The 22,589-nt window shown below is 42.7% G+C and overlaps 2 protein-coding genes across 3 annotated transcripts in view; both read right to left on the reverse strand.

Moving 5' to 3' along the window:
* LOC145433965 (trypsin-like) overlaps positions 1-9,644 on the reverse strand; it is a 32,654-nt gene extending 23,010 nt beyond the window's left edge. The window contains exons 1-5 of one of the 2 annotated variants that reach the window (XM_080311222.1): positions 9,493-9,644; positions 9,171-9,369; positions 5,225-5,328; positions 4,980-5,138; positions 414-534 (exon numbers count right to left, since the gene is read on the reverse strand). In XM_080311222.1, coding sequence (XP_080167348.1) covers positions 414-534; positions 4,980-5,138; positions 5,225-5,328; positions 9,171-9,369; positions 9,493-9,550 — 641 coding nt within the window. In that variant the 5' untranslated portion in view covers positions 9,551-9,644. Of the gene's footprint in view, positions 1-413; positions 535-2,154; positions 4,627-4,979; positions 5,139-5,224; positions 5,329-9,170; positions 9,370-9,492 lie in introns of those variants that run through there. The other variant, XM_080311221.1, reaches the window with a different exon arrangement.
* An 8,404-nt stretch (positions 9,645-18,048) lies between these two features.
* LOC145433997 (trypsin I-P1-like) lies at positions 18,049-22,084 on the reverse strand. The gene is made up of 6 exons (XM_080311274.1): positions 21,933-22,084; positions 21,613-21,811; positions 20,131-20,234; positions 19,880-20,038; positions 19,315-19,435; positions 18,049-18,592 (listed from the first exon to the last, which is right to left on the reverse strand). The coding sequence occupies exons 1-6, from the start codon at positions 21,988-21,990 to the stop codon at positions 18,268-18,270; spliced, it is 966 nt and encodes a 321-aa protein (XP_080167400.1). The 5' UTR covers positions 21,991-22,084; the 3' UTR covers positions 18,049-18,267.
* Positions 22,085-22,589: the final 505 nt, after the last annotated feature.

The following is a 22,589-nucleotide window of genomic DNA, read 5'->3' on the forward strand; positions in this document are numbered from 1 at the left end:
TACCCGAAAGGGTACCATCACCAGAGATCCCATAAGAACACATGGCACATCACGAGCGGAAGGGGGGGTCAAAAGGGTACCATCACCAACACGAGTTTCCAGGCACCTCACCACCCCGCCCATAAGAACCCCTGCCACCCCCAGAGCGATCGACTACACTACTGACGCAACAAGGCCGTCTGAGACAAGATGCCGCAGCTAGGCAGCAAGTGAGGAGCGGCGCAAACCGCAAGCGTATTGACCATTGTTGCGCAAGCGATTGAGCATTAGCACTTTCGCTGCGCGCTTGCTATGAAAAAAATGGCTCAAAGCTCCAGTTTCTCACCCCTGGCCCCCTATGGTATATACCTTATATGATAATATATACCGGGAATATAGCTACATTATCCTGTAAAAGTTAAATGGTGACTTACCCAGCGCAGATATGATCGTTGGTCACTGTTACTGAGTAGGTGGAGTACCAGCTATTGCAGGTAGACAAGCCGATAATATCTACCTCCGCGTAACGAATTTGAGCAAACGATGTTCCCGTTCCTGTTACAGACACATGCAAGGAAATTCTATTATACAGTAGTAAAATTTCGAGGTTATGCAAATAAATTAGGAAGCGTTCGGAAGTTTTTTACTATCCACAATTTATTTTATAGCAGCACTGTGAACTAATTTCCTTTAATGGAATTGCTATATTCGCACGCCAGCAGCCTCGGTTCGATAAGTCTATCTGCATACAATGGAGAGTAACGAATGAAAGTGAGCATATCCACATACCTCTTCGAACACGAATGAAATCAGTTTATTTTCATTGGTACCATCGCAATAATTTTAATGGTGGAGTCGATAAGTAACCACAAGAATATCGACTAAGGAAGCATACACACACACTCAGCACCGTCAATTTTTTGTCCAGCCAATAGCGTAGCGCCCAACGCCTGGCGGAAAAGTCATGTAACCTGTCGATCGAGAATCCAGCAATAACCAAAAACGAGTTGAGCAAATTATAAATGTATTAGGCAACATACACTTTTTTCGAAGTAACCATTTACTGCAGATCGACAGATGTTGTCATTTACACCATGCTAATGAGCCTGTCCCGAAATTACAATTCATGAACAGCATGTCATGTATAGTGCGACGATTTATTATCATTCTCATCAATTGGACAAACAAGCGGTGCTGATGACATCAGAGTAGAAAAGGAGTCTGGAATTCAGAACCCTGAAAAACGTCATAACATAATTGTGCCCAGAACTATAAGCACACGGATATGTAGAACTTCTATATATCCATGCTATGAGCAATGAGCATAGTCTTCCGTCCAATTCCACTGAACACGATGGTCGTCCATCATCACACGGCATGTATAAGATTGATGATAGGTAGCGATTTGGAAATTTGTGAAGACTCAAAGAGAATCTACGCACGCAAAAGGTTCCCAAGATGAAGAATTGCATCGGCTATGACTGTGCTCCATTATATTCAGCGAGTCAGCTTGATCGTAAAATTAAATCTAACGCTCATTGCCACGGCAGCAGAATTCTTTTAGACGACTGCCGGTTGCGTACCTATGAATCTAGTAAATTTGCCGCGGTGACACCTTTTTAGTTTCTATAACTCAATAAAAAAGAAACCCTAAACACTTTCAGCGTTAGAGAGGAGACTTGGTCGTGGGACATGGTCTGACATTAGCTTTATATTCGCCGGATCTGCTGTGTTTGCAGTTCCAATACGTCACACAAAAGAACCGCGAAGAAATAAGCAGCAACTTCCACTAGTCTTTGTTATGTTCTTGATCTTGTTCGATTTGAACAGCGATTTGCCTTGCGAAAGGCAAAGGGCGTGGCTTGTTGAATATGGGCTTGGCATTAGGTTTCAAGTGAATCGTCACCTTTGTCTTGGTGCATCGTCTTACTTTAATACATTAGAGAAAACGGAGGGAAATTTGGACTGAAAAGATACCAATTTGTCGTTCGAATCAGAAATGTCAATAGTATTACAAGATTGCGGCTTGACCATCTGCGAGGAAATTGCATCCAAAGCAGACGTTCCCTTAGCGGTCATGGAGAAAGCATCGCTCCAATCGAGACCAAAAATGTTTTGCCCACGGTGTTCGTCGAGAACCACCAATTTTAAGCCTACTCGAACTTCCGAACCCACCTGCACAGTTCAGTTTTGTACCCAGTCAATCCCACCATGGCTGAGGGTGCACCAGTGTCCCACTGAGTCGGCAACAGAATGCCGTTGATGCTGGAGTTGATCCAGAGCTGGTTTCCTACGCGTCGATATAGTTGATCGATGTCGAAGGAGAGGAGCGGCACTGAGCAGAAATTGACGGATGTGACCTGTTGCGTGATACTAGGTTTGGTAGACATGCACACATAGGTTTGATATGACCTTTACGACCACATTTCTGACATACTGCATGTCGATATTGACAGTCTTTTCTCTGGTGATCGATGAAACAGCGGCTGCAGGATTTCAGTCTTTCCGGGAAGTTGCCTTGGTTGGATTTGGAAGGTTTTTTCCCCTTCTGATAACTTCCCGTCATCTTGTTGACGATAGAAGTGTCTTTACCGCTACTCTCGCCCTGGATAACCCTATCAGTTTCCAGCGTTCTCACGTATGTTGCGGCTACTTTGAGAACGTCGTCGAGGGATGGATTGGTTTGTGTTAGACAATGCCGTCTCACATCCGCGTGCGGCGTTTCTTTAATGATGAGATCACGCATTATCTCATCAACGTAGCTCTGATCACAGCCATCTCTTGAGCATGTGAAGTTGCAATCCTTGGAGATTCCGCGTAGAGTTGCGATCCAATCAGCGTATGACTGTCCCGGCTGCATTTTGCAATTGTAAAATTCGTACCTGGCTGCTTGCACATGAATTGAGTCTTTGAAGTGTGTAGACAATTTCTCAGTCAACGCGTCGAAAGTTTGCGCACTGACATCAGCAGCACCAAACAAATTACGTAAGAGCGAGTACGTTTCAGGTCCAACCCATGAGAGTAGACACGCTCTTTTCTTCTCCATGTTGGAAATGCCGTAAATTGCTAGGTGATGGTTGAATCGTTGCAGATATTGGTCCCACTTCTCCTTTGATTTTACAAACGAATCAAACTTGAGAGCGGTAGCTTCAGATGTTGACGCACCGGGACTCAACCTCTGCGCTAATTGCGATATGGCTTCCTCGTGCTGCAGCTTTTGCTGTGCCATATCTTCTTTGTGCTGTGCGCGTTGTTGGTCCAAATCTTCTCTGTGCCTAGCATTTTGCTGCTCCAGCTCTTCTTTACGCTGTGCTTTTTGATTTGCCATTGTTTCATGTAGGCTCGACATCATTGCCTGCTGCTTCTCGAGCAGCTTCAGTGTACCTGAATCCATGCTTTATCTTCGTCGCAGAAATAACTTTGAATCCGACTTCTGACACCAATTGTTATGTTCTTGATCTTGTTCGAACAATAACTCAATACGACGAGGTTGCAGTAGGAAATCAGTATATATTAACAGCAGTATGACTTTAAGACAGGCGACACGATCCAGAGTTCAGTTAAATGAAAGACCACGAGACAACAGAACACAGGGTATAAATACAAAGCACGACACACGAGGAAATAATGATTGGCGGTAATTACTAATCCTAGACAAATAAGAAACAAACGATACCAACGTAAAATGCACGAACATAACAGTCTTCGCGGCGCCCAGTTTGGAAGCCGCTGGTATAGACTATCATGAAAAGGGTGTGGAGCAAAGTTGACCATGCCCTAAAATCACAAATACTTCCGGTGTTGGGAACAAGTCACTACTACTTCGATACTTTTAATACTTCGATTCAAGCAGCTATTTATTCTGCATGTATAGTAACGAGTAGAAAGTTATTTATGCTCGCAAAAGTTCGCTGTATCGCTCACACATATGTAGAATTGCTACACTATACTTCGGAAACTATAGTCTGAGTGAATAACAAGGGTGTTCAACCTTTTTGCTATTCACGGCCGCATTTCGATTACATATCTAGCGTACGGACGTATTTCAGTGGACAGTTGTAATGTCACACCTGGGTGCAAAATATCCACGATAAGATGGCTATATTGTAGGACTTCGCACCATGCACAGTCCTTGTGGTGTTCTGTGCCATCACTGTTTTCTTACGACATATCTTGAGCATAAAAGTTTTCAAGTGTAGAAGCAGATCGCCCTCTTAGACTTACATGTTACCACCGAAATCGCGAGTATTGGTGGTATGAAAAGATATTGGCATCCGAAGCCCAGTCGCGTTCAGCGCGACAATATTTTTCAACTTCATAAATCAATTTCAACCAAAAGATTGGAATTTGCTGATATTACTATCAAATATTTATCCATTCTAGCCCCACGTGGACATATTTACCGGTACAGTTGATGGATGGCATAACTCGAAGATTTTGGTCACAAAATTAATTACGATATTGGAATATATATATATTGGAATTTGGAATATATATATATATTGGAATATCACAAAAGCACCAGAAAAACCTTCATTCGTGAGACCCACGTGATTGCAAATTGCCATTTCTTTATGCGCCGCATCATTTTGAATTAAAATATGCTTCAAAAATTTCGGGTCGAATTCGATAATTCAAATTCCATGTTTAATGCCGCCGACACACAACATTATGTGTAGACGGTCGCTCAACGATTGCTCTGCCGCCGCAGGTTGGCCACCCTGGTATATAGCTTCCATCTGCAATTATTATCAGCCGGTAAAACCACGCTGCACAATCGTTTAATTATGATTGGTTACAGTCGCAGGGTGATATCAGCGCGTCGAAAACATGTGTTGCGTATAGAACTATACAGATACTGGGATTAGTCGACACCGACTACTAGTGACCTGTAATTGACTCGAAAATTCCGATTCTACTTACTAGTCACCACTGAATAGGGAAGAGGAAGTTTTATATTGGCCTACCCGACTTCGACTTGCCACTATGCTAATGCTTACCCTGAGTATCCCCGAATCCAGAAACAACGCAGGTGTCTCCGCCAGAGACAGTTAATGTTGACGCCGGTAGGCCAATAGGTTGGATGTAGTTGTTGTAGGTTACATTATCGGTGAAATATATCAAACTTATGTCAGCTTCAAAGGTATTGTCGTTATAACCTTCAATAGATAAACTCGTGCGTAGGTTACTGCTGCGAATGCGAGTGTGTCAGAAACAGAAAAGTCATATCAAAGCACATCGATACCTTCATGATTCCTATACGACGCGGCGTAACGCTCCACAGAATTGCTACTGGGATTGGTGATATCGTGAACTCCAAACTGCAGCCGTAAGCCGGTAATATCCGATCTGTATGGTAGGGTGTTTCGCATCATAATTTCATTCTTTATTCGCAGTAAAATTGGTAAATACACACAATCCGGGTAGCAACTTGCTCCCTAAGGAAAATGTCGAGATTGAGGTAAACTTTAAATAATTAGTAATAGAGTCGCATTATTAATTCGGTACAATATAAGATGAGGTTAGAATACAGACTTGCGGTAGATGGACAATTGGCAAGGGTTGCAGAAGTAGAGATGATTAAAAATGAAGAATCGAAATTACAGAAATTATGCTATGATTTTCGAGGACAAGTGTAAATTTGTCCAGTGGTGCACATAAGGCATTTCGAAGAATATGCATCGTTCCCAATAACGTGATATTCTGGATCATGTCGGATCTAACGTTTCAGGGAATCTTTTGGATATATATCTTGTGAGTTTTTTTCTTACGACAGCCGTAGGGGGAAGGACCCCCGACAATGTGTATATGGTGTATCGCCACATTTTTTCACATTTCATTTTGAGATCTGCGGGTTATGATTATCTTTCTGATCCTCTTTCTTGGATATTTTGATCAGATGAGACGGCAAGTTCAATAAATCTTCTCCTGATTTTGTGGTCAGTTACGACTCAGAATTTTTACTTGGCCAGGGGATGTCGAATTACAATTACACAATAATTCCATAGATTACAAGATCATAGTGCTAGCAGTCCTGCCATCGTCCATCTACGTTTTTGAGAACCAGTTATAAACTCATAGCAATCAAGTGAATCATAATATAGGGCCTCACGTATGCTCAATTGCTCATTGCTCATTGCGTTTCTGAATCGACATGATATTTATAGCCCTAGCCCTAGCCCTAGATAGAAGTTTGTGTTCACGACTACACGACTACGACCACACGACTACACGATCCAGAACCATTCATGGGTTCACACGATCCCTAGATTGCCACCTGATATTATTTTGAATATTTACGTGGTTATCTTAGTATTAAAAGGGGAAATTAATGGTTGGAACGTCATTTATCAAACTGGAACGAACCTAAATGTAGGGTAATAGGTTCATATCAATTCTGCTACCACTGGCAACGAAGAAACATCAGCTGCGGTATGACTCTGCAAAATACACTCTCGTACGTAAGCTCTACAATACATGAAAAGACTGAATTCAAACAATAACTCTTTGAAATGATGTTGCAATGATTTTTTCTAGTCGTTCTAACCAAGCAACCTCTGTGCTGTTCTCCAGTCGAGTTCATAGGTTATTTCACTCCAATACGGTATATAAATGCATCGTTGTGAACTATTGTATAGGATATCAATCATAAAGTAATGCCTATTTCAGATTTGAACATTGATTTCATTACCAAGGCTGTCATAGTGATTAATGATCGGTCATTAGAATTAGAACAGATCTATTTTGCTTTACTGATAAGTGATAAGTGAGCTTTGGGCCCGATTTTTACAAGGTCATGCTTAACTGAAAGTCGAAATTGATTGAAATTGTTTATTTGTGTTACCTTTTTAATTTTGAAGACAAACACGTTGATCAATGCTCAATTGACAGTTGTGACATGCCTGTATTGCATAGAACGCAATGGTTCCTAATCTTTAATAACCTGCAGAATTCTTACGCTAATTTGTAGGCCTTCGATGAGCTCCAGACATTTGCCGGGTCTCAAAAACAAATATCTAACACATTACACATAACTACACATCTCATACATTACTATGGATTACTTGTGCTCTAAATGAACTGTGCAAGTGTGCATCGACAGAGCGCTAAACGAACGAAACTATTAAAACCAAAAGTGCCTTCGTACTGTTCGGTCAAAACCAACCAGCGTCATGCCAGTTGCTTAATTGCAAATAACCTAAAAATATTGGAGATAGAATCGTCATTTCAGAATGACGGGGTTTCGACTTTGAAGCTCAGTCTCCTCTGGGTACGACACTACACTCGACCTATCACCAGAGTTGGATCAATTGTAATTAGTAATTGAGCTGAATGTTATTATTACATTTTTTCATGTAATTGTAATTGTAATTGTAACTGAAGCATTTCAATTTTGTGTAATTGTGATTGTAATTGTAATTGTAATTGAAGCATTTATATTTTGTGTAATTGTAATTTTAATTTGATCAAAATTTTGATCAATTACTATTTCAACTACATTGCTATGGAAACCTGACAATCACAACATAAAATAATCAACCAATAAATCATTTATTCGTCACGCCAGTGCAAATCCGGTACTGACCAGGATGACGACGAAGGGCCGCAACCCGCAAGGCCTTAAGGCCTTAGTACACAGTCGCCACCTGTAATAATTAGCCTATTTACATCGGTGTTCTGTGCGTGCCGCGTTATAACTAGACAATTCAGCCATGCTAAACTGTTTCCCATACATCAGTAGCAACAGAAAACTTTGCGAATTACAATATAGGCTAAGCCAGTGGTTCTCAAACTATGGAGCGTGCCCCCTTGGGCGTCGTGAAAGCATGTGAAGGGGGCGCGAAGCTCCGCGAAGCTCCACTTTGCGCGATTCACCTCCATATTTCATAGTCATTGCTCTCTGCATAGTCCGAATTTCATATTGGAGAATTCTCTCATCAACAGTCATAATCTTCCATACCATCAAACTATATGTAAGGATTGCTAACATTCTGGTTTCACTGTGTGATATGACGATAAGGGGGGCACGAAATATTTCACCGTCATAGAGAGGGGCGTGTCTAAAAAAGTTAATGAACCAGTGGAGTAAACTAAATCTTAATATTTCAAATATGGATGAACAGTAAATAAACTCTTCTGAAACCTGTGCTGAACCAATTCCTACACCATGGTCAGAGTTTTTTTTAAATCTCTGACCAGTAACGAGGCTTTCTAGCAACTATTGCAAAAAGAAAGTCAAGTTTCCAACCAAGGCATTATCAAACTTGATCACGCATTTGCAGAGATGTTATCCCAATCTTACTTCCAATCTTGGCCAAATTTACTGGGGCCAGAAACTTTTCGCACCCTAATGTTCATCAAATGCAATCTAACAGTTTTTGAGCAAGTGAAAATGTAAATGCGAATCAAAATGTTGTAATTCGTAGTTATCACGAGGTTCTTTCCTTATCGGTATCATCCTTATCACTGACGCCTTACCAATTACATTCCATTATCCTCATTCAGCTCTGAGTAGCCTAATCGTTTCATTGCATTTCATTAACTGTCCTGTAGCCTATTCGCTGTTAGTCGCTCAAACTTTTGGTTGTTAACAGTCGCTTGAAACATTTTTCTGTGTTTGTAGTTTTCAGTACTCATGCTTAGGAATAGTTCGAATACGTTAGAGTTTTGTTTTAAATTAAAGGGTATTCTACGTATCATGAATGAAACATGAATAGCTTGAGATTGTTGGTAATTACGTCGCTACAGTTGTCAAAGAACACTTCTCTACCGAGTCAATTACATGTTTAACAGTAATTGTAATTGTAATTTGATATTTTTAGAATTGAGTAATTGTAATTGTAATGTAATTGAAACATGCAAGAAAGTATTTGTAATTGTAATTGTATTGGAACTGATTTTTTGTAATTGATCCAACTCTGCCTATCACCACAACACTCACAATTCAACTACTGATCGCCCATGTTTGTCTGCAGCCAATGATTGCCAAGGTAGGCGTGTCATCACGAATCATGTGTATGGATTGAGTGTGTTACACGGCTGAGAATCATATACCTAACGTTTGTTCCTTAACTCGTAGATCATTACCAAAATATTATTCTATAGCGGATATAGCCTCTCGTCACACTTGATGGAATAGGAAGCAGCACACATGAAGCTTAATTCAACATCGACTTCTTAGCGGAACTTACTCCGTGAAACAATGTGCCGCGCTGAGTACCCAATTATTGCCAATCAGACTTCCACCACAGACAAAGCTATACGATCCACCGGAACGTCTCTTGCTAATTGCCACTTGCCACGGCCATTGGCCTTCACTCGCAGCTGATCCACCAACGATACGACCATGGCCAGTAAAATTTTGCTCACCAATCAGCTCTGATAACGTAACTGCAAAATTGCACTGGAGTGAGATTACATCAACACTATAGATGTAACCTACTTAGACCTACTATTTACGGAAACAGATATCGGCACAATTGAATAATTAAGGCATGTCGGAGGTGAACTTACTCTCTTTCGCCGTGGCGATATTGCCCATAAAAATAAAACATGCTACCGCGAACAACATATAGCTTTCCTTTGGACATCAGTTCGATAAATTACTCACTGAATCGTCGGCTGCAGGCCTGTAGTTCAGAATACGGACAAAGTAACTAGAACAATGAAGCCATTACAACGGAGCGAGTCGGATATCATCGTGCGACGTTTCATTCGGAATGTAGCGTAAACTTTGTAAAAGGTCATTCTTCTTTAAATAAAACCGAAGTGCATTGAACAATGTACGTACACGTACACATTATCAGCGATGCCTGACATTTGAACATTTTTCATCTTTAGGGCTGGTACGTTTCAGCGATTCCGAAACGATTACAACGATTACCCCTGACGAGTGTCAGCCGAAAATAATCGGGTTCATTTCAATATGAATATTTGAATATGCTATTCAATCGTATTTTGAAGTTCTGTATCTCCAAGAAGCTCTTTAGCAACGTCTTTGCTCAGAAACCTAATCCTTGGTCTGGACATAGTTTGATGACATACTTTAAGGCTCAGACAGAGTGTGGAGCATTCGAACCCTGCGATGAAAACATATAAATCTTAAAGGCTACTCCAAGTTGTTTCGAAACCTTCCTATCTTTTCATTGTATCGCAGTCTTGCGATGTTTTGAAACGATGAAAATATTAATAAACCTGATTGATTGATTGAGACCCTAGTTTTTCTCGAAAGTATTCTGTAACTGTGTATTCCAAGTAGTGCGGAGCGGATCGACAAATTCTCTGGTCCGGCTCCGATCCGGTTGTTCAATTCTCTGGTCCGGCTCCGATCCGGCTCCGGCCGTCTCAGGAAAAGTACTGATCCGGCTCCAATCCGGTCCGGCCAAAAATGAAAAAGTCCGGCCAGAAATCCGGCCCTACTCGGTACGGAGGTTCCGTGAATTGATTAATATGCCTCGTTTATGTTCACACTGGCTTGGAGGTTACTTACGTGTGGTTGGTTGGTAGTTATATAGTTATATAAGTCATGCTTATCCATAAAGATTCTGGCCGGATCAAAAAAGTAGTGATCCGGCTCCGATCCGGCTCCGGCCGTAACAGAAAAAGTACTGATCCGGCTCCGATCCGGTCCGGCCAAAATTGTAAAAATCCGGCCGGATATCCAATCCAGCTCCGGTCCATGCTCCGCACTAATTCCAAGACCACTAATGTCTTGATTGGGCTTCATAAGAATTGTAATTACGTTGGCAATTTCTTTTCCAAGTCGTATCCATGCGCCTGAATGCACTTTTAGGAGCGCTGAGATGCCTCTATGCGCCTTTGGAACTATATGCACTCCAGCAATGTTCCCATCGGTTTGATTTATTTAACACATACAACAGTGGTGTTTATCGCCTATTTAGTTCATGTACACCACGACCATGATATTAGTAATGTTCACGATCTTTGCTTTCGTATTCTTTTCCGGATGACTTCCACACTCGCGCGCTCCCAACTTCAGTCTCTCTCACTTTCATGCATCCGGACTCGTTCTTTACTGCCGACTTCTTACTGGCGCGGCTCACCATCCTACTGGGATTTTAGAGACACTGCAATGGCAGTGAGGTTAGCGATGAGGAGCCCAGATAACTCTCCGACACATAAAAGTTGGACCGAACCGGGATTCGAGAACCACTGCCATCGGTTCCGTGACGCTGGCGCTTATCCAACTGCGCCACTCGCTTCCCCCGCAATGTTCCCTTTAATTTTTCACGAGTCTGTGGGCACTCACCAACTCACTGCGCGGTCCCTTTTACAACAGTAACGACTAAAAAATGGTCATCACTGTGAACTGCCAAATTACCCACTTTTCTCGTTCCTTTTATGCTGTTGACTAAACAAAAAGGTCATCACGTCGGCTTTTTTGTGTGCGCTACACATTTTTTTCTGTGCGCGCGCAGACTTTAAAAGCAGTTGCTTTTGTAGATTTTATTTTAAATTCAGGTTGGATTTTTTCTTGTGCGAAGCTTTGATTTTCTGTGCGCAAAGAACGCGTCAGCACTGCGCAATTGCGCACGCGAGCAGCTTACAGAGAACAGTGCACTCCAGTTTATATTTCTTCGCGCTATAGATCGCTCATAGCATATACCCTGGAAATCAGCACCACCCCTATTCCCTTTGTCATTAGCGCTAACCACGAAAGCGTAGACTGCTAGTTTTGTATGCTATCGTTTCGTCATCCAAATATATTTCCGAAGGGCCGAGTATCCTAAACTAGACTAGACTATTCAAACGACATTGGTATTTTGCTATGATTCTGAAAAATGTGCTATGCCTCCACCATATATGTGAATTGTAAATCTCTCGTCGCGCTTTCATCACGAGTCCGTTGCTGACTGTCCGGCAGATTTTAATCGTCATCTGACATTCAATGAGTTAGCTATTCTGGTACTAAACGTCCATATTGAAGATCAATTGTTCATTTGATAAAGTCGATACTGTTTGAAGTCCTGAGGTTGCCAACATACGATATACGCCTTAACCCGGGCCAACGTTTTAGTTATCAGTGGCCTGTATATATACATGTATAAATCCAAGAATATTATAATCAATTACCATCGATTCGTTACTATGTTTATCGGCCCTTAATTACAATGTTTGCAAGCAATATCATTGATATTATCATCTCGTAGTTAAAATCTGCATTGCACAGTGTATGAGTATTCCTCCGACCAGGTTATTTGTGGTTACCGAATATATTTCAACCAAAATTTAAACTCACACTCAGTTTATCCATATGTCCATATTCACACGTTCCAGACTAAGCTGAACTAGAAACCCCTTGGGCGCCGGTACTACACCATTCAAAATTGGTACTTCTTCGCGGGCCACACGAATTTGCTTTGCGTGCCCCAGATTGCGCACCCAAGCCCGAATAGATCGATATCTAACCTGTATCTTATAATTCTGCGGCAGCTGTTATAACTAGGGTTGCATTTATAACTAATGGCGTTTCATAACACATTGTTTAAAACATGTTTTATACAGCGTTTTTAAAAAACGCTATTTTAAAAAGAACATAATTGTCTTTTTTTGAAAGGTTTTATAATTACGCGATATTTGTGTAAATACCCTCGTAATAGCATATAGTATGCCGTATGCGCCTGCGGACGATTTGCCCCCGATAAAGTCGACGTACACGATATGAAATAGTTGGTACCCTCGAAATCGTCGTCGGTATCGGTACAACAGCAGTTATAGATCATTGATACGAAATGGATGTTCTGATGATGATGACCGCCGATCGTAACATTCTGCATTACAGTGTAGAGCAGTAGACCTGGTCAAAGATCTTTTCGGTCCGTTTAAGACAGCCGTCGGAAGACTTTTCGACAAAGGAGTCATATTTACCCTATATTTTCAATTATCAACAACATTCCACTGTGGCGTCACAATTAAACAGTCATGACTAAAAAAAACAGAAAATAAGGAATAAAATACATTTGTTAAACATGCTTGTTTTGAATTGATTATTGTTTTAAATGCAATTCTAGTTATAACTGTTCGTTGGTTACCATATGTTATTATTATTTCACATTTAACGGTGGTGCTCCTCGCCTTTATCAGGCTATGTCGCGACATGAAGGTTTTTTTTGTAATGTTCATAGGTCCTTGTTAGCAGTAATCTCGGGGACCACTTCTTCAATCTTTCGCTCATTCATACGTCAAACTCTCTCACATCCATGCGCCCCCGTCGTTGTCTTCGCTGCCGACTCGTAGCACGGCTCACTTTCGGTCTGGGCTTTTCAATGCACCGCAACCGCCCAGAGAAACCTCCACTGCCAATGGTGACGTGGCGATGGCGCTTAACCAACTGCGCCACTCGCTTCCCTGGTTACCATACGCTCTCATAAGAGGATTTGTCCTCATTCCAAAAATTTTGAATGTCCTTCTTTTTCGCATTTCGTCCACCTTTATAGCCTTGAGGGTCAAGCAATCGTGAAGAACTAGAAAATGTTATAATATATGTGAAATTTGTTTCGATTAAAAGAAGGCAAACTCTAACCGATTATACGCGGGGACGGGTCTTTTTTAGACAACCAATAAATATTAGCAGTAAAATTCCCTGTATTAATGGATGCTACTTCATCTTTGTGACATGTACAAATTGTCCTCTTTTTCTCAGAATATGGTAACGGTGAAGCGAGAGCTCCGTTTATTGCGAGCGAAGTTAGTAACTGGCGAGTAAACGCATCAACCTGCATGCATTGAAAAGGGACGCGCAAACATTCACAAATTGGCAATCAAATAATCACACGATCGACGAGCGCGCCTTGTAGAGCCGCTACACCATCCCCTCCAGCGGCGGGGTTCCTCAGGAACCGTAGCGAGATGGAGGATGCCTGTTGCGTTTCGATCTTCTTGCATTTTGAAGATCGCGCGGTTGCTCGATCTCACTTGGTTGCCGCGGTGGTCTGCCCCGTCTTGCAGGTTGTGCTACTTCCACTGGTTCGTTTAGATCCATATACGCCGGCTTTAGACGATCGACGGACACCACTTCTGTTCTGCCGCCCATGGATAGCGTAAATGATTTCGTCGATTTCTTCAGAACCTTGTACGGTCCGTCGTAAGGTTTGGTCAACGGTGGTCGGTGTGCATCCTTTCGAATGAACACGTATGTGCATTCTTTCAAACTTCCGGGAATTGCGGTTTTTGACGTGCCGTGTCGTGACATAGGACGTGGAAGGAGATTGCGAATCTTTTCTTGTAACGTTGGCAAATCCCGATGTGCGCTTTCTCCTGAAAAAGAAACAAAATCGCCGGGAACCGTCAATGGAGCACCGTACACAAGTTCGGCCGAAGAGGCGTCCAAATCCTCTTTGGGTGTTGTGCGGATGCCTAAAAGAACCCATGGTAGCTCATCCAGCCAGTTTGGACCAGTGAGTCTTGCCATAAGGGAACTTTTCAAATGTCGATGGAAGCGTTCCACGAGGCCATTGGCTTGCGGGTGAAAACTAGTCGTTCTGTGTAGGATCACGCCTAGTAGCTGATTGAGTTGGGCCCATAAATGCGAAGTAAATTGCGGTCCTCGATCGGAGGAAATGTGTGCTGGAATACCGAAGCGCGCCACCCAGTTGGCGATGGATGCCCTAGCGCACGTTAATGTCGTCGAGTCCTCCATTGGTATCGCCTCCGGCCAGCGAGTGAAACGATCTACTACTGTCAGCAGGTACGTTTTACCTTGTGACATTGGCAATGGTCCCACGATGTCAATGTTTACCGACTGAAAACGAGAAGTTGTAGGTGGATAATCCGCTAGCGGTGCCCGGATGTGTGTGTGTACTTTAGCGCGTTGACACGGAACACATTGTTTTGCCCATAATCCGACCTCTTTCTTCAACCCATGCCATACAAATTTTGATGCCACCAGTTTTCGTGTTGTTCTGATCGAAGGATGCGAGAGTCCGTGTACAACTTCAAAGACTTTCCTTCGCCAAGAGCGAGGGACTACTGGACGTGGCGTACCTCTAGAAGTGTCGCAAAGCAAGGTAAGGCCGGCCGTTCCAAGCGGAACGTTTTCGATGCGTAGATTTGATATTGCCGTACGATATGCTTGTACCTCCGGGTCAAGCTGGGCTTTCGCCATTGCCTCATAATCTAAGTCGAGTAACGGGTTCTGTACATTAGAAATTGCAATTCGCGAAAGAGCGTCAGCTACACGATTGTTTTTCCCATCAATGTGCTGAATATCTGTGGTATACTCAGAGATTGCCGACAGGTGACGTTGCTGACGCGCCGACCAAGGCTCTGATATCTTCGCAAATGCGAACGTCAGTGGCTTGTGGTCAGTAAAGGCTGTAAAGTTGCGGCCCTCAAGAAAATACCGGAAATGTCGAATGGCAAGGTGCAGAGCCAACAATTCCCGATCAAAAGCACTGTACTTGAGCTCCGGTGGTCGGAGGTGTTTACTGAAGAACGCTAATGGCCTCCAGCGTTGGTCTATGAATTGCTCCAAAACTGCCCCAACTGCGTATTGCGAGGCATCGACCGTCAAAGCAGTCTTTGCATCTGGTGAAGGATGATGCAGAAGTGTGGAGCTGGCTAGAGCTTCTTTTGCTTTTGCCATTGCAGTGTCCATCTCAGTTGTCCAAAGTAGCGTTTTTGGATTTCCGGAAAGAGCACCATAGAGAGGCATCATGATTTTCGCTGCCTCGGGTATGAATCGATGATAAAAATTGATCATCCCCGTAAATTCCTGAAGGCCTTTCACTGTTGTGGGCCGGGGGAATTTCAAAATTGCGTCTACCTTTCCGGGTAGTGGTTTAGCACCGTGATTATCGACCCGGTGGCCGAGGAAATCTATGACGGGTTTTCCGAACTGGCATTTATCGATGTTTATGACCAGTCCGTGCTTGGATAGCCTTCCGAAAAGTTCGTGAAGATGTCGTTTGTGTTGCGAGAGCGATTCGCTCGCTACCAAGATATCGTCGAGGTAGACAAAGACAAAATCAAGTGACTGGCAAACCATGTCCATCATTCGCTGAAATGTCTGCGCTGCGTTTTTAAGCCCGAATGGCATGCGTAGGAATTCGAACAATCCGAATGGTGTGGTAATAGCCGTTTTCGGAATGTCATCAGGTGCGACGGGAACCTGATGGTAGCCTCGCACCAAGTCGATTTTAGAAAAGACATTTGATCCCGCGAGACGCGCGGTGAAGTCTTGGAGACGTGGGATGGGGTAACGGTCTGGTTGCGTGGCGGTATTAAGACGCCTGTAATCTCCACAAGGCCGCCACCCTCCGGAACCCTTGGGCACCATGTGCAACGGCGAAGACCATTGGCTCGAAGAACGGCGGATGATTCCCAACTCTAGCATTTTATTGAACTCAGTTTGGGCGATGGCGAGTTTATCAGGTGGCAATCGTCTTGCACGAGAATGAATAGGCTGTCCGGTAGTTGAGATGAGATGCTCCACCTTGTGCTTGGGTTGTACATGCGTAAAATGCGGGGTAATAATCTCGGGAAATTCGGCTAAGATTTGCGCGTAGCAAGACCTTCCCGTGCTGACAGAATTAAGACCAAGCGAAACGTGTTCACTAATACCGAGAGGAACGCTGGTTAGGGAATGCAAATGAATAAGGCGATGGTGTTTGACATCAACCAGCAAATCTTGCGCCCTAAGGAAATCTGCTCCCAGCAACGGCTGGGACACGTCAGCCAAGGTAAATTCCCAACCATATTTGCCTGACGGGAAAACCAAAGAAAGACGCTTGGTTCCGTAAGTACGTATGATACTTCCGTTCGCGGCCGTAAGCAGCGGACCAGAGGTTTTGTGTCTCCGTTCGAGCCTGGTGGGTGGGAATACGCTCACTTCCGCCCCGGTATCGACAAGAAAAAGGAAGTTGGACCTCAGGTCTTGCAGGTAAAATAATTTGTTGCCGGTTGCCCCGTTTACTGCGGACAACCGGCTTTGTCGTTTTCCTGCTGCCAAGCACAGGGAGGGCAACATTGTCGTGCCTTCTTGCCAAATCGTCGATGGTAGAAGCAGAAGTTTGAAACCGTGTCCATCGTATTAGGACTGGTCGGTTTGTTCTTACTCAATTTACTAATTCTGTAATCGCTGGATCTCGATAGCCACATTTGATCCGCCCGCTGAGCCAAATCTCGGGGGTTATCTAGATCCTCTTTTGCCAGCACTATCCGTATGTTTTCCGGCATTTGCTGTAAGAATAAGTGTTTGAAAAGGAAGCAGGGGTGATGATCTCCTAGCAGTGCGAGCATTTCGTCCATCATCTCTGTCGGTTTTCTGTCGCCAAGAGGTGACATATTTAACAGACGTGCAGCTCGCTCTCGTGGAGACAAGGCAAAAGACTGTAATAACTTGCTTTTGATCGTGTTATACTTCTCTGCCTGTGGAGGATTGTCCAAGAGTTCTATCAGTCGTTTTGCTGTGGTCTGATCTAAAGCTGAAACTACGTAATAGAATTTGGTTTCATCTGCAGTTACTCCTTTCAAGGCGAACTGTGCTTCCGCCTGTCGAAACCAAACTCGTGGCTCCTCTGCCCAAAAGGTTGGAAGCTTAACAGCTACCGCATTCTGCTTGCCTGCTTGCTGATCCATGCTCGTAGTGCAGGAATACGTTCCTGCTCGTCGGGGTCACCAATGAAGCGAGAGCTCCGTTTATTGCGAGCGAAGTTAGTAACTGGCGAGTAAACGCATCAACCTGCATGCATTGAAAAGGGACGCGCAAACATTCACAAATTGGCAATCAAATAATCACACGATCGACGAGCGCGCCTTGTAGAGCCGCTACAACGGAATGAAATATAATCAAAGTTTTTGAAACTATTTAGTACTTTCCAGATTATATAGTAATACTGATTTTTGTATCAAGCTACTGATATATTTCATGAAACTATGCCCAAACTAAGATGCGAATCCATAGCCCGCGCTGCATTTCACTGAATTCACAGTTTAAAACCATAACCAAATAGCTCTGAGCGTAGTTTCAACTAAATGAAATGATATATATGCTTTTTTATTTCATTCTACGTTACCGTCAAATATCCAATGACAAAGAGCGATGCCGGATTTGAAAAATTGAATCATTTATCACTAGGCGGCGAAATTGCATTTTAATACTGTATATGACGTATAAAAAGAATAAGCACACCCAAATTGCTATAGAATAAGAATAATCATGGGCTCACAGTGAATAATTTCATGTCTACGAAACCGAACACGATTAGACATTTTGCATATCATCAATTTTCACGCAAGATCCATTGTCTATATTGAATAAAGCACCGTTTACTTGACAATATGTTGTACAAAACGATGTAGTAATATAAGCCAGAGCCAGGAGTAAATTGCAGCTCCATGACGCATCGCACTGTTCCCAGGATCCGGTATAAGTTCTATTCCTTCCCCAGTTTCCAAACCGGAGTAGCGAATGATCCAGGCAATGTAACTTTGAACACTTGTGTAGGCACCTGGTCTGCGGGCTTGGGCGCAACCGTCCCCAAAGCTTGTTATTCCTTGAAGAACGTAGAGAGAATCGTTGCTGGTCGACACCGGGCAGATCAGAGGGCCACCGCTGTCGCCTTGGCAAGAATCGATTCCACCTGTTTCATATCTAATTACAAATACAACAAGGACAATCAATCGCTAATGAAACAGATGTGAAATTTATGCATTCTGGGCAATAATTGATACGGATCATCGCATTCGTTCAGTCACTAAAATATCTTATAATTGATCTCTGATCATACAATTTCGATAATCCCGACAACTATACTAGTTTCGACGTGTTGACCTGGGTCCCGGTGACAGATATATTTTCGAATGCGCCCTGACGTCCAAGCTACAAACAGGAAACATCAGAACTCTTCATATTGCTTTTTCCCAACAACTGTTATTGGTGAATATATGCAATATACATGAACCTCCTCCAGTTCAAATAAATACATTTATATACATTTTCGGTTAAAATTCGCCGCAATCACGAGTGATTATGCGGTGCTCATCCGCTGGGACTTAACACACTTCACCATGCGAATGATGAAACATGCACCAAAATACTCAAATGTACCGCACAGTATTGTTGTAGATAACAATTTATCTATAAGCGTACATTTTACAACGAGAGATTATTGGGTATCGGCCCGGTTATACAGGAATGGGTAGCCCTTTGAGCTCACGCGCTGCATTCAGAATATTTAGAGTTATCCCAAACAATAACATATTAAATAGTCATAGCTTTTATTTAATCTCGTGTGACCAAAGAAATTGCGAATTCATGTTTTGTACACTATCTAACAAAAATATATAGTATCCTGTTAAGGAGAGGTGACTTACCCAGCGCAGATGTGATCGTTAGTAACCGTAACTGAGATAGCTGAGTACCAACTGTTGCAGGTCGTTAGATCGATAATATCTACGTTGGCATAACGCATTTGAGCTAATGATGTTCCAGTTCCTGTGACAAATACAAGTGACGGAAAAGATCAGCGATAATAAACATGAAGCGGATCCTGACGTGAATATTTTCATTGAGTTATAGTTACGTAATGTAACTAATTTATTGCAGGCTATCTGTCTTCGAAATCCCTCACCCACATGGTAGCACTATTGTACAGCAAAGTCGACAGTAAGGCTGAGAGGTATCATTTAAAACTTGCCTTCGAAGTGAAGTTCTTCATTAGAGCTTATTGCCTGCGAAACGCTGTGACTGAGTGTGACATGGGCTAATGTAGGCCTACAGGCTTTTATGTGTTTAAAAATAGCCTTCCATGCATGGATATGGAATGCGGATTAATATTTCTATGTCTACTTTTGCCTCCGAAGGAACTTATTGGCAAGCGGAGTGATGAAGTTTTGACATAAATTATACTCTCGAATTCGTCCCTGCTATTATACTTACCCATGGTCTCCCCGAATCCAGAAACAACGCATGTTTCTCCGCCAGAGACAGTGATTGTTGACGCCGGTAGACCAATAGGTTGGACGTAGTAGTTATAAGTTATACTATCAGTGAAATATAACAGACTTATGTCAGCTTCAAACGTATTTCCGTCGTAATCTATGAAGGATAATAACAGCGTAAGATTTTACCGGCTATCCGCCTCTACGTTACAGACGCAACGGCGGCTGTCTCGAAGCGCATAAATATACCTTCGTGATTTCGATAAGTGCTGGCGTATCGGTCCACAGTATGCTCACTCGGATTGGTGATATCATGAACTCCAAATCGCAGCAATAAGCCAGTAATATCTGATCTGAATAATAGGGTATTTCGGATTGTTCTCAGCAGAAATTGGTACGGCATAGCGAAACGTTGTCGTACTGTACTAGTATATACTAATATTAAATAATATCGTGCCGTAACAGAATCATATTGATCGCATGGTAATGTCGTACGTTTATGTTTATCCTAACATCAAATATAAATTTGGGTTAACCATGATCATTGACATGGTGTGATAGCAGGTATGGATGCGATCCCAATAAACGGTGTTTCTTGAACAAATTTTAGAGCGCTACCGGAATCTGACTCTTTACATCTCGCGAGTCGCGACCCGAGCCTCACGTATGGAAAGAAATGCGTTGCTAACGTTGGTATGCTGTGTTTTTAATGACACGTATAAAGAACCAATTGTACGCTACGCAGTTCTATGAAACAATGCAAAGATTAGTGATTCAGTGAGGTTGATGCCATTGGAATTTCTCCATAGTATTTGGATGCACGACTTTTTCGTATTCTCCGGTGTGGAGATAGTCACGGGCTGCTTGCAGGAAAAAAATAAGCTCAAAGGAGCTCTGAATTTTTGAAATTGGAAATCGCTTTTACAAAACAAGCACCAGAAAACAACAAGCGCCCTTATTATAATATTCCGCCAGGGCTCTGGAATATCTATATTATCTAGATATTCCTGTATTCCGTGCAGGTCTAGTACTGCGGAGGGGAAAACTCGAAACAATATGCTTAATGTACAGAATTGAGTCCAACTGTATTACCAATTATGATGGAATGGTACCATCCTAATATCGCATGAAGTCGTTATGGGAGGCTTTAGTTTTTTAGGGCTATGCAAACTGAGCGTGCAGGACTATTTGCCTTTGTCATTTCGGCGCCGAACATCTTCGCCTAGCACACTGGTTCCCGACCATATTCGACTCATCGTCCCCTTATCAAGCTCGACACAAGTTTACGGATTCGAAAAACAAGGACATATAAACAGGAAATTTATTCACCTAACTCTGAACACTGGCGAATTGAGTAAAACAACGGCTCCTTTTAGAGTAGGTGCTCGGAAACCCGGTTTGCGCATCTACTTACCGTCGAGTTGACCTGTGTTCGAGTCGCAAGCAGAATAAGCCGTCTTCACGTGCATATTTTGGCCGTGTTGATTAAGTAGGCTATATCTCACTAGACGTTCTAACATTTTGCCATTTTTGAAGTGTTGTAGGTTTATGATAGGCGCCTCCACGGTGTAAGCGGTGTCTTATAAAAGCCTAGAAATGGGCTTTCGTACAACTGGGAATAAAAATGAATAAAAATTGACCTGGTGTAAATGACTTTCGTATTCGACAAACACGACGGATACCACAAACAACAGGATTCCTACATCAGAAAACTAGATCAATAGCACTTACTCAGTGAAACAGTGAGCTGCACTGAGTACATAATTATTGCCGATCAGACTTCCACCACATACGAAGTAATAGCTTCCTTGAGATCGACTCTTGTAAATTGCCACCTGCCAAGGCCATTGAGCCTCACTTGAAGCCGATCCACCAACAATACGACCATGGTCCGTAAGGTTGTGCTCACCAGTCACCTCAAATGTCAAAACTGCAAAATTGCAACTGTATGAGATTACTAACAATACGAATCTACTTCTCTCTGTACATTACGGCAACGAGTAATCCACCTTATCGTGCATGTACATGATATCATATTCCCACCACCTTACCCTCTTTAGCCGCGACGAGATTGGTCACCAAAAGAATACACGCAAGTTCCAACAACATAGCTTTTACTCCGAGCTGGCTGCGACAAATACCTTACTGATACGCGAAATTGATATTTATCGTCAATCCACCTCATTCAAAGGACAAAGCAAGTAATACAAAGGAACATTTCTAAATAGAGCGGGCTGGGTATCATCGGAAGACGATGTTTGAATTATAGGTCGAATGCAATTTTTGTCCGCTGGAGTAATTCCAAGTACAAGCGGATGATTGTTTTCACTCTTTATTTTCATTGTGCACACAGGAAGCTGTGGTTGTTCTGGCAATATGTAAAATACGACTCTCATTCACTAATCCTTCGGGGCGTCATATCAAAACTATCGATGGTACGTTTTATGGGGGTCACATGAAAATTTATTTGGTTGCAGCGGCCCTGGCTACAGCATAGGGGAGATGTGGTACCGATGGATCAAAAATTGGAAAATGATCGCTGGCCCCAAAATGTTCAGCCGAAAACAGCAGGTCTCTTGCAGGCTCAGGACTTTGATACAAGCTCTACCTATCGCGCACATATAGGTGAATATCTGTCTTTTCAAAAAATATTTATGGACGTTCAAAATTTGTTGCTCGAACGTGTCATCGGTCCCCACCCGGTGGGT

The sequence above is a fragment of the Botryllus schlosseri genome, chromosome 2, assembly GCF_051294905.1.
Source record: "Botryllus schlosseri isolate E-star chromosome 2, Bs_hap1, whole genome shotgun sequence".
Classification (NCBI taxonomy): Eukaryota; Metazoa; Chordata; class Ascidiacea; order Stolidobranchia; family Styelidae; genus Botryllus; species Botryllus schlosseri.

What these genes read in the sequence shown, in the direction of transcription:
- LOC145433997 (XM_080311274.1), bottom strand. Translation starts at nt 21,990, where the DNA reads ATGTTGTTGGAACTTGCGTGTATTCTTTTGGTGACCAATCTCGTCGCG. An exon ending in GCAGCTCACTGTTTCACTGA is followed by an intron (nt 20,235 to 21,612) that starts GTAAGTGCTATT and finishes CCTATTATTCAG; the next exon opens with ATCAGATATTACTGGCTTAT. An exon ending in CACTTATCGAAATCACGAAG is followed by an intron (nt 20,039 to 20,130) that starts GTATATTTATGC and finishes TATCCTTCATAG; the next exon opens with ATTACGACGGAAATACGTTT.